The sequence below is a fragment of the Aquarana catesbeiana genome, linkage group LG05 (assembly GCF_042186555.1).
Source record: "Aquarana catesbeiana isolate 2022-GZ linkage group LG05, ASM4218655v1, whole genome shotgun sequence".
Taxonomy (NCBI): Eukaryota; Metazoa; Chordata; class Amphibia; order Anura; family Ranidae; genus Aquarana; species Aquarana catesbeiana.
The window spans coordinates 581,185,582-581,198,330 of record NC_133328.1 but is presented as its reverse complement, the minus strand read 5'-3'; the positions used below and the strand labels follow the sequence as shown (position 1 = coordinate 581,198,330).

Sequence of the window (12,749 nt, the reverse complement as noted above, 5' to 3'; positions counted from 1 at the left end):
CCTGGCACGAAGGGCTGCACTTTTTCTTTTTCTCCCCATGAAGTCACCCCATGTGACACTCATTGCCTTGCCCAAGTGTTATGTAAGAACACCTTTCTGACATCCCTTTAGATGTGCATGTTTCTCCCTGCTGGGTGTTGTAGATATTAGTTGTACTTTTTTTTTTTTCCAGAAGCAGGTCTGATGGTATGTAATGAAGCAACTGATCAGCAGATTGGGCACTTGGGGTTGATTTACAAAAGGCAAATAGACTGTGCACTTTTGCACATGTATTTGCACTCTGCAAGTGCATATGCTCTAGAACTTAGTAAATGAGGTAAGGCTTCACTTTACAAAGAACACTCAATCACATGCAAGTAAAATACAAAAAAAAAACAACGCATTTTTGCTTGCATGTGTATGGATGATGGAAGTCAGCAGAACTCTTCCTCATTTACTAAGCTCTGGATCAACTGCACTTGTAAAAGTGCACAGTCTATTTACCCTTAGTGAAACAACCCCAGTAAGCCTAAACCACCCATTGGCCAGCAAGGAGGCATGCATGTCTAAAGGATTGCCAGGGATGTGTTCTTTCATATATTACTTGGGCTCAGAGCTTTCTTGCACATTGAACCTTCTCTCCACACCACTATCAGACAGTGAGAAGCAGAGGTACATGGGCTTCATCACATGGTCACAAAATAAGAGACAACAAAAAGTGTTTAGTGAAGTTATGTGATTTATGGCCAGTTAAGGTCTTTAATGCTTGTATGAAATAAGTAGTTCTAATAGATTTACATACTGTCTTTTGCTTAGAATTGCTACAATTTTTTTTTCTCTTATAGATAAAGCTCTCCAGTTTGAATCTTGATAAACACGCCAGGAAAAAGCTGATTAAACTTGCAGGGTCTCGGTACAATGCAGAAAGGGATACTTTGACAATCCAAACAGACAGGTAACTGAAAGTGTTCTTATTTATGTCTCATTCTCTTATCCAGGTACTGGATATTGTGTCAGTCTGAGGGCAGCAGTACGGTTGTGACCATTTCTTCTTTCTGTTATTTAGGTGTCCTCTAAGGATGCAGAACGAGTATTACGCCATGTACTTGTTGACAGTACTCTACCATGAGTCCTGCGTAAGTGTTTCTTTTAAAGGTTAACTCCATGAAAAATTAGGTTTCCATATCTGATAAATGGAGGGCTCCCATCTCATTTGAAAAGCTGCATTTACACCTTAGTGCCTGCTACAGTGGTGGCTGATGATAAAAATTTTGGCAAACCCTTCCAGGTCCTTACCTTCCCATCCTCAGCTGTCACGGCTCCCAATACCTGGACACACTATACACCGAGCACACACACACTACACAGAGGTGGAGGGGATCCAGCAGATCTCACATTAGTTATATATTAGCACCTGAGTCAGTGAGGATGAATTAGCCCGCAGTCTGTCACGCAGCAGCGTGACAGACTGACAGTACTCTGATATCAGAACTTCAAAAGTACAGTGCAGTGCATGAGTGGCCATCCTTACTGGAGCTTGTTCCTGTTCCTCCATCACCTGGTCCGCACGCACAGTCCAGTCCACTCCACACACAGCATAGTGAGTGATGGCCGGGAAACCGGAAGTGACGCCGCAAAAAGCACCGTCTTCCGGTCCCCGCCAATCAAACACAGACAAGGAGCCAAAGGGACAAATGAGTGGGGAGTGTTCGGGGTGCACCACTTGCACCCTAAACACGGGCAAATCCGCTTCCCAGCTTGCAATCAGCTGATTGCAAGCTGGGAAACTTCCCATAGACCGCCATGTGTCCAGCACCTGGTCACTCTTAAAGTGACCACTTTTCTCATAAATAAAAAAAATAGCTAGGGGGGTGGCGCCCGTGCACCCCCTATGGACGGGCCGCCACTGGCCTGCTAGAATTATTCCACCTGATGTTTTCAGCACTAGGATTCTCAAAGAAAACCAAGCTGTTTTATGGTGGTGCTGAAATACCACAATTCACTGGCAGGGGTGCTGTAGCTATGGTCAGCAGAGCTAAAATCCAAAAATTTTATTTGGTGGGAGGTAGATTTTTTTTTTTTTCCCCAGCAGCAAGCGACATGCCAAGCCTGACCTGCCAAAAAAAAAGCTCACGTTAATTTTGTGTAAATTGCTTACTGTTCAGCAAACACCCTCAGTTCATTCCCGGCATCTGTAAGGTTTTGGTACAATGGTACTCGGGCACATACAGTATCTCACAAAAGTGAGTACACCCCTCACATTCTTGTAAATATTTTATTATATCTTTTCATGTGACAACACTGAAGAAATGACACTTTGCTACAATGTAAAGTAGTGAGTGTACAGCTTGTATAACAGTGTAAATTTGCTGTCCTCTCAAAATAACTCAACACACAGCCATTAATGTCTAAACCGCTGGCAACAAAAGTGAGTACACCCCTAAGTGAAAATGTCCAAATTTGGCCCAAAGTGTCAATATTTTGTGTGGTCACCATTATTTTTCAGCATTGCCCTAACCCTCTTGGCCATGGAGTTCACCAGAGCTTCACAGGTTGCCACTGGTGTCCTCTTCCACTCCTCCATGGCGACATCACGGAACTGGTGGATGTTAGAGACCTTGTGCTCCTCCATCTTCCATTTGAGGATGCCGCACAGATGCTCAATAGGGTTTAGGTCTGGAGACATGCTTGGCCAGTCCATCACCTTTACCCTCAGCTTCTTTAGAAAGGCAGTGGTCATCTTGGAGGTGTGTTTGGGGTCATTATCATGTTGGAATACTGCCCTGTGGCCCAATCTCCAAAGGGAGGGGATCATGCTCTGCTTCAGTATGTCACAGTACATGTTGGCATTCATGGCCCCCTCACTGAACTGTAGCTCCCCAGTGCCGGCAGCACTCATGCAGCCCCAAACCATGACACTCCCACCACCATGCCTGACTGTAGGCAAGAAACACTTGTCTTTGTACTCCTCACCTGGTTGCCGCCACACACGCTTCACACCATCTGAACCAAATAAGCGTATCTTGGTCTCATCAGACCACAGGACATGGTTACAGTAATCCGTGTGCTTAGTCTGCTTGTCTTCAGCAAACTGTTTGCAGGCTTTCTTGTGCATCAACTTTAGAAGAGGCTTCCTTCTAGGACGACAGCCATGCAGACCAATTTGATTCAGTGTGCGGCGTATGGTCTGAGCACTGACAGGCTGACCCCCCACCCCCCACCCCCTCTGCAGCAATACTGGCAGCACTCATACGTCTATTCCCCAAAGACAACCTCTGGATATGATGCTGAGCACGTGCACTCAACTTCTTTGGTCGACCATGACGAGGCCTGTTCTGAGTGGAACCTGTCCTGATAAACCGCTGTATGATCTTGGCCACCGTGCTGCAGCTCAGTTTCAGGGTCTTGGCAATCTTCTTCTAGCCAAAGCCATCATTATGTAGAGCAACAATTCTTTTTTTCAGATCCTGAGAGTTCTTTGCCATGAGGTGCCATGTTGAACTTCCATTGACCAGTATATGAGAGAGAGCGATAACACCAAATTTAACACACCTGCTCCCCATTCACACCTGAGACCTTGTAACACTAACGAGTCACATGACACCGGGGAGGGAAAATTGCTAATTGGGCCCAATTTGGACATTTTCACTTAGGGGTGTACTCACTTTTGTTGCCAGCGGTTTAGGCATAATTGGCTGTGTGTTGATGGGACAGCAAATTTACACTGTTATACAAGCTGTACACTCACTACTTTTACATTGTAGAAAAATGTCATTTCTTCAGTGTTGTCACATGAAAATATAATAAAATATTTACCAAAATGTGAGGGGTGTACTCATTTTTGTGAGATACTGTACATACGTTGGAGTTTCATCGCCCTATGGCAGCACCAGAAGAAGACCAGCAGATGTCAGCAGTGATGAAGGGGGAGCATGAACGCCACTACAGGACAGCTCACAAGGATATCAGTGGGGTTGATTAAACCTGGAGAGTGTAAAATCTGGTGCAGCTCTGCATGTAAACCAGTCGGCTTCCAGGTTTTATTGTCAAAGCTTAATTGATCAAGCTAAAGTTAGAAGCCGATTGACTACCAGGCACAGCTATACCAGATTTTGCATGCTCCAGTTTTAGTAAATCAACCCCAGTGTGTCATAAAGTGCAAGTGTGTGTATAGGGCAAGAGTTGCCCCACCCTTGAAGTGGTAATGTTCTGCTTTAAAATATGTTTAAATCTGTTCTCTACCCTTTGTGTTTTGCACAGTTGTACATGCTCCTCTCCTGTAGTGAAGTTGTTTACTCTGATTTCACTGCACACTGTTAGCTGTGATGATGTATGATGTCACTAGGGCTAACATTCATTATGTAATGTTAACCAAAAGGTTTGTTTAATTTTACTATTTATTTGTCTCAACATGTTGATTTGGGGGGGGGGGGGGACAAAATATAGGCATTTTAAACTTAAGCTGTAACATGTTTTATTTTTGCTTCACAAAACCAGTTCTAGTGACTATATGCCAATAAATAGTTCTTTCACAGCCTTAAAAGTGGGTCACACAACATTTTTTTTATTTTTTTACCCTTATTAAAAAACCATACCTGCACAGTTTGGTGGGTATACATTTGTTTTATAGAACGGGCTTTCCTGAAGCTGGTCCGCAGTTCAGGAGAATTTCTGAGCTTGGCACCAGTCTGTGGATTTGGCAGAGCCTTTACATGTTGTCTTTGGTGTTGCTGGGATCCAGAATTCGCTGTGCGCCATCTGATTCCAGGATGTCCCCTGCACACAAGCCTCGGGCTGCTTTCATTACCTTTCAGTGGCTGATGGATTATTCAGCAGCTCCTCACCGGATGAATTGGCTTTGATTGCTCTATATATTTTATGTAAGCAGAGGTAGTGACGAGAACCTTGTGGAAGAAGACAACTTGCCCACATCCCTATAAAGCTATACAATAGAACGTTATTTTCCCCTAGTGGGACTTTATAAGGCAAGAGTCTTCAAACAATATATCAAAAAATATACATAATTTTATTATCAAAGATTAAAACATCACAAAATATTGAATGATTTGAGTAAAAGAGAAGGATGCCGACAATTCAAATGGTGGTAACAACAGCGATATACATATCAAGATACAGTGATAACACAAAACAACCCCCACATTAACTGTTTAAGCTAGGGGCTGCACCAACAGAGGCCCGACGCATTTAGAGGTTATAAAGGTTGGAACCTCTTCTTCAGGGGCTGATGATAAGGTGAATGGTTATCATGTTACTCTTAAACCAGTATTTAGATGGCATCCAACTTCAAGATAAACTGGGCAGAATGACTTTCCGACAGGGATCGGGCCCGTGAGCCAGTGCTGTCACCGAGGAATCCGCACAAATATGCACCCCAGAGCAGAACACAAAGGGCGTCCTACCGCTTGCAGAGTGACACTACTGATAACAGCTGATTGTATCTATCACCTGTTGTCTCATAAGCAGTGAAACACTCCTAATGGGAATAGGAGGAGATCACGCAGGACACTGTCTGGGCAGAGATGGATGTTAAGTCCCTCCATGCGAGAAAGTCACACACCAGAGGGAAAAGAAGGATTGTTTGGCCCGTCTGCATATAGTAGCTTTGGGGGTGGCAGAGCTGAGTGACCAGTCCGACGCCTGTGTAGTCAAATCATTAAATTTTTTGTGATGTTTTAATCTTTGATAATAAAATTATATATATTTTTTGATATATTGTTTGAAGACTCTTGCCTTATAAAGTCCCACTGGAGGAAAATAACATTCTATTGTATATTTTATGAGCCTCTGTGACACTTGTGATTTTTCCATGATCCCGGCAAGTGAAATTTGAGTGACAGGACTTGGGGGGAATCCCAGGACAAGCAGCATTGGCCTTGTGAAACCCCTGTTCTGTTTCAAACACTCAACAAAGGAAAAGAGCACAAACTGGGTTGCTACATTCCCAAAATCAGTCACACCGCAAAGGACTTGTGAGTTACAAAGCTTGATTGCTAACCTATTGCATGCAAATAAACACCAGTTACCCCAAGAGGATACATTTTATATACAGTAAGCTGGTACACTGATACGTGATGTATACAAACCATCTGTAAAAAGCTCCCCATAATAAGCCTAGGTTCACACGTGTGGGTCTGGAACGCTGCCTAATCGCATGCATTCCTAACCTGCGGCGAAAATGCACTGCTTCTTAGCAGATATGCGGGGGGGTACCATTTAATTCTTTAGCAGTACCATGTGGCCCATTTTTATTTATTTTTTTATTATATAGGGGGTTATATATATATTATTATATAGGCCCAAATGAATGGGCTGCTGTACCCACAACGTCCGCATGCATTTGCATGACCTGCATATATGGGTCGTTGTTGGCTGCCTTTTGCAATCTGGAATTGTTAAGACTCATTAATATATCTGATTAAGTTCCGCTAACTATTGTGTCGGTGTAACAACAGGTCACACCCTCCCTGAAATTGCATTCATCTGCCCATCTCTCCAGAAGGACAGCACCAACTTTGTTTTGGCATCATCCAGGGTCATCTACATTCTGGACTAAGATGGTGGCTCATGGATGACACAATCATGTTAATTTTGTTACAAGTGGAGTATTTTTGTGTAATTTTGAGGTATTTCTGATTTTTTTTTTTTTTTTCAGAAAACTGAAGCGTGGGAGAGTGAGAGGGAGGAGGGAGGCATGGACGAGTACATCTGGGAGGGCAGCATGTCTAAAAAGAACACCCTACAGACTCTTTCCATGTCTTGTGCCACATCCAGTGAGGAAATACTCCAATCTCCCAGTGTTCAGGAATACCGCAGCGCCATGCTGAGCCTGTGCAATGAAGGCGAGACGGAGGACAATATCAGCACCTACAAGGAAAGTGTGAAGAAAATGCTGAGCATTGCTTAGACTTCCCCCCTGGATCTCCAGACTGTGCCACTGCTACATTTCCCAAAAATGTACCTTCCTGTCTTTTTTTTTTTTGTTTTTTTTTAGGATGAACTCCACACTAAATGTTTTTTTTGTGTGGATGCTAGTGGGTTTAATCACATGTTGGTTTCTTGGTGCTGTGGTGCCAAGATTTCGCATTCAGCATTCTCATATCTACATTATAAATTATTCTGCAGTCTTACTCTTCCGATAGAGGGAAATTTTGCCATGGTGGGAGGGGCAAGACGCCATTCACTGCACTGAAATATTGCCATGTTGGCAAGGGCGTAGACATCTACTGCTAGAAATCTCACTATGGTGGGAAAGGAGATACCAACCACTGCAAGATAATTTATCAGTTTGTGGGAGGGGTGGAGACATCAAATATATTAGGGAAATGTCACTATTGTGGTAGGAGCAGGGACATGGACTTCTGCATGGGCATCTCATCTTTGAAACCCAGCCAGCTGTAAAAACCCATTGTAATGAAAATGAAATAAAGGGAAAAACGCAAAAGCTGCAAACAAATCCCGTCCTCCTAACATAGGAGCGTGACGTCAACACGTGTCCTCGCCCAGACACGTTTCGTCATAGATAAAGTTATCAATGGGGAACGGGAAGCGTGTTGAATCGCCAACCTTTTAAAATACTAACAAGCCTTGTTCTGAGTCCCGCAGGCAGAGTCTCGAGACGCCATCTTAGGCTTGGGCAACAATACCTAGTCAGAGCCGAGACCCTGTGTAAATTCTGCATTTTGAATGTATGTAGAGAAGAGAAGACTGCAGATAAATAGACTAGGTATATATACTATACTAATTTTTGGTTTATAGTTATTGTGAATTTCATACTCATTTCACATATGTTTCAATGTATTTAATAATTCTGACCTAGCGCGTTTTTTTTCTTTATTAATAAAAATGAAATGTCAGTTGCCCTTTTGGCTGTTATCTATGAACAGAGGCATAAAAATAAACCTCACCTTTCTTGAAATGTAGTTTACTGTGAAACTTTTTGTAAATTCGGACACATTTTGAACCATTATTGCAGCGTTTACTTTAAACAAAATTTTTATGGAGTTTTTACATTGTTATATGCTTGCTGTGCTATATTTGTGTACTATATCTAACAGGGAGAGGCCCTAAATGTATGTCTGTGTAATGGGCATCGTCGCTGAATCACTTACTGGATTTAAATACAGTTAGACATTGCCTGAAAACCTGGGCCCATCTTCATAGCTATACCTGATAGGCTGGTTCCAACTATGTCCTTGTCTCTCTTGATTTAATCACATAAATATGTCTGCAGGCAGTCTCAAGTGTACAAGTCTATAGAGAGCTCTGAAGATTTTTAGCTTGAGGGTGGTCTGATCTTACTTGATTGTCTGCCCTATAAGTGTCAGGTCACCTGTATCCAGGTGACAGGTGCACCCCGTTGGGGTCAGGAGTGCACCGCTATGATAGTGGACCCTAAGGCTGACTGCTGCGGATGGAACTCGGAGTGGTTCAAGAAGGCAGGTCCCCTGGAGCACCAACACGGATCCCACAGTGAGTTAGAGCATAAATTCCCCAGGGCGCGGAGTCTAAGAGCCAGCAGGTGTTCACCAAAGCCTCTAGTGGTGAGGATGGACTGGACTGCAACTGGCTCTAGGTCGCGGCCCCCAGGGTCTCCTAGCTCACGCTCATGGTAGGCTACAGGAGGATGAAGAGGAAACAGCAGCCCAGGACAGCAAGGGATAGTAAGGAGGTAGCCAAATGTCGGGGCGACTAGCAGACAAGGATAACAGAGAACACGCCAAAAGTCAGGGTCACAGGCAAACAGGGATAGTCGAGAATGCGCCAAAGGTCAGGGTCACAAGCAGACAGGGATAGTCGGGAACACACCAAGATCTGTAACAGAGACAAACTTAGAGCACATGGTACACACACAATATTGCACGGCAATGCAGGCTTGGAGAATACGGTGTTAAATAGTAGTTCCTGTTGAGGCTAGGGTGGAGCCACACAGAGGGAAGATTACTTAAGCATGCAGGTGTGAGAGTACAAGCCTCAAGGCTGATACACAGACCAGGTAAGAGACAGACAGATCATGAATGTATTACTGCAAGGTCATGACAGTACCCCCCTCTTACGAGGCCTCCCCCGCATTGGACCAGGCTTGGAGGGGAACTTCAAATGGAACTTCCTTAGAAAGACGAGGTGCGAAGACTTCAGATGCAGAAATCCAAGATCTCTCCTCAGGACCGAAACCTTTCCAATCCACGAGATATTGAAGGACACCTTTAGAGAAGTGAGAATCCAAAATTTGACTAACCTCGTACTCCTGATCATCTTCAGAGACTTGAGCCAAGGTAGGGAGAGGTCGAGAGAACTTATTGAAAACTAAGGGTTTCAGAAGGGATACATGAAAGGAGTTTAAGATCCTGAGGCTTTTAGGGATCTGGAGTTTAAAACAAACAGGATTCAGCTAAGAAATTATATTGTAAGGATCAATGAATCTCGGGGCAAACTTGAGAGAAGGAACCCGGAGTCTGATGTTCCTGGTAGAAAGCCAGACTTGTCTCCTGGCTGTAGAGAAGGCGGATTACGCCTGCGACGGTCAGCAAAACTTTTGATCTTGTTGGAATTGAATGATTCCTGAACAGTAGCCAAAGCTGGGATGTCAGAAGAACAGGTCATAGGAAGAGAGAGCTGAGGATGTCTTCCATAAACAGTGACAAAGGGTGTCTTCTGAGAACTGATGTTGACATGATTGTTGTGGGAGAACTCTGGCCATGGGAGTAATGATGCCCAATCATCGTGATGAGCCGAGACCAAGGTACGAAGAAAGACCTCCAACTCCCGATTAACCCTTTTAGTCTGGCCATTGGATTGGGGATGGTAAGAAGAGGCAAAATCCAATGTAATGTTGAGGTAATGTAATTTGCAAAAGGCTCTCCAAAAGCGAGAAGTAAACTGAACACCCCTGTCCGAAATGACATGGGAAGGGACACCATGAAGACGGAAAATCTCTTGTACGAAAATGGGAACCAAGGCAGGAGCAGAAGGGAGACCAGGAAGAGGAACAAAATGGGCCATCTTGGAGAATCGATCAATGACCATCCAAATGACCGTATTCTTCTCAGAAGGTGGAAGATCGGTGATGAAGTCCATGGCTATGTGAGACCAGGGCTCCTTGGGAATGGGCAAGGGCATGAGAAGACCAGCAGGAGCCTGCGTGGAGGACTTAGACTGGGCACAGACATGACAAGCCTTAACATAGTCTTTGACATCCGAACGGAGAGTAGGCCACCAGTAGTGGCGACTGATGAGGAGGAAGGATCGAAGAAACCCGGCATGACCTGCCACCTTGGAGTCATGTCCCCAACGAAGGATCTTAGCTCTTAGCTCAGTGGGGACGAAGGTCCTGCCAGGAGGAATTTTTGACTTCAGGGTGGTAGAATGGGCAAGGATGCATGAAGTAGGGATAATTGGCTCAGGTTTAATGGTAGGCTCCTCATCCTGAATGTCAAAAGATCTAGAGAGTGCATCAGCCCGACTGTTGCAGGAACCAGGTTTGAATGTAATGGTGAAGTTAAAACAGGAAAAGAAGAGACTCCACCTGGCTTGTCTGGGATTCAATCGTTAGGCATTGTGTAAGTACTGCAGATTTTTATGGTCAGTGAAAAGTGTTATGGAATGTGGGGAACCCTCCAAGAGATGACGCCACTCCTCCAACGCCAATTTAATTGCAAGAAGTTCCTGATCACCAATAGCATAATTCTTCTCCTCCTGAGAAAATTTTCTGGAGAAAAACGCACATGGTAGACATTTTTTCCCAAAGGATTGAAGAAGCACAGCTCTCACCCCAGTTGAGGAAGCGTCCACTTCAATAAAAAATGGATCCCCTGGGTCAGGTCGCCTCAACAAAGGTCCAGAAATGAAGGCCTGTTTCAAATCATGAAAGGCAGAGACAGCTTCGGGGGACCACTCCTTGGCATTAGCACCCTTCTTGGTCAAGGCGATAATTGGCGCAGCAATAGAGGAGTAATTCCTAATGAACTGCCTGTAATAATTAGTGAACCCAAGAAAGAGCTGCGTGGCCTTGAGGCCGGCAGGAAGAGGCCAGTTGGTAATGGCCGAGACCTTCCCAGGATCCATACGAAGACCAAAGTTAGAGACGAAGCATCCCAGAAATAGGACTTCATTCGAAAGAACATTTCTCCAGCTTGGCGTACAGATTATTTTCTCAAAGGCGCTGAAGTACAATCCGGACATGGTCTCTGTGAACCGACAGACTATCCGAAAAGATGAGAATGTCATCCAGGTAGATGATAACAAATTGGTAAAGCAGATCCCTGTAGATTTTGTTAACAAAGTTTTGGAACACCACTGGGGCGCTACACAAACCAAAGGGCATGACTAAGTACTCGTAATGCCCATCTCTAGTGTTAAGCGCAGTTTTCCATTCATCCCCTTCCCGTATTCGAATCAAATTGTATGCACCCCTGAGATCCAACTTGGTAAAAATGGAGGCACCTTTCAACCTGTCAAATAGTTCCGATATTAGGGGTAGGGGGTATCGATTTTTGGTCGTTACTGCGTTTAGGCCTCGGTAGTCAATGCAGGGTTTTAGGGTACCATCCTTTTTGGCAACAAAAAAGAACCCTGCTCCTGCAGGCGATGAGGATTTCCGGATGAATCCTTTTTCTAGATTTTCTGCAACATACTCAGACATGGCCTGGGTCTCTGGGATGGACAGAGGGTAGGTACGACCCCTGGGTAGAGCTGCTCCGGGAACAGGGTCAATGGCACAGTCAAAGGACCTGTGAGGAGGAAGCACCTCAGCTGACTTTTTACAGAACACATCCCGGAAATCACTATATGCAGCGGGAAGGGCAGAGGATACTGAGGTGGTAGCCACGGGAAGTCTCCCCTTAGGGGTAACCTTGAGTAGGCAAGATGAGAAACAGGAGGGACCCAGAAGTCCAGTCAATGTGTGGAGAGTGGAGCTGCAACCAAGGAAGCCCCAATGCGATAGGGGTTGAGACCTTAGGAAGGATAAGAAAGGATATCCACTCCTGGTGGAGTATCCCTACAGACATCTTAACAGGAGGGGTCTGGAAGCGGATAGGGCCCCCTTGAAGAACAGTGCCATCAATCACCGAGACCACCAATGGAGTGGTGAGGGGTAAAAGGGTAAGGTTCATGGAAGATGCAGTTCTCCAGTCCATAAAGTTGCCAGCGGCTCCCGATTCCAGATAAGCCAAGGCCGAGTGGGAGGAAAGGCCAACATGAAGAAACACCGAAAGAAGGAGACGAGAAGATGACCTTTCTGGGTCCAATACTCCACCTTCCAGATGTATTACCCGAGCTTTTCCTGGACGAAATGAGCATGTGTCACGAAAATGACCTTTGCCCCCACAGCAGAGACACAGGCCCAGAGTTCTGCGCCTAGCACGTTCCTCGGGGGATGGCCTGGTCTGGCCCAGCTGCATGGGTTCCTTAGTTGGCAGGAGATGCTCCACAGGACGAAAAGAGGGGAGCTCGGGCTGACTAAGGACCAAGGAGTGCTGGCGTCGCTTTTCTAGGGTCCTTTCCTGAAAACTAATATCAATCTGGTTACACAAATGAGATAACTTTGTCCAGATCAGTGGGGATGGTTCTTCCTGCTAATTCGTCCTTCACTCTATCAGAAAGGCCATGCAGAAAGGTTGTGACTAAGGCCTCATTGTTCCAGCTCAGCTCAGCCTTCAGTATGCGGAAACGAAGAGCATACTGTCCCATAGAAGCAGACTTGGCGGAGACGTAAAAGGGCGCTGGCCGCTGAAGAGACACGACCTGGTTCC

General features: G+C 45.0%; 1 protein-coding gene across 4 annotated transcripts in view; it reads left to right on the top strand.

Annotated features, from left to right (window-relative positions):
- The window catches only part of LOC141145415 (small ribosomal subunit protein mS35-like), a 111,827-nt gene extending 103,912 nt beyond the window's left edge, over window positions 1-7,915 (top strand). For all 4 annotated transcript variants that reach the window (XM_073632063.1, XM_073632064.1, XM_073632061.1 and 1 more), the window contains 3 exons: window positions 825-934; window positions 1,046-1,115; window positions 6,653-7,915. In XM_073632063.1, coding sequence (XP_073488164.1) covers window positions 825-934; window positions 1,046-1,115; window positions 6,653-6,904 — 432 coding nt within the window. In that variant the 3' untranslated portion in view covers window positions 6,905-7,915. The remainder of the gene's footprint in view (window positions 1-824; window positions 935-1,045; window positions 1,116-6,652) is intronic.
- The last annotated feature ends 4,834 nt before the right edge of the window (window positions 7,916-12,749 follow it).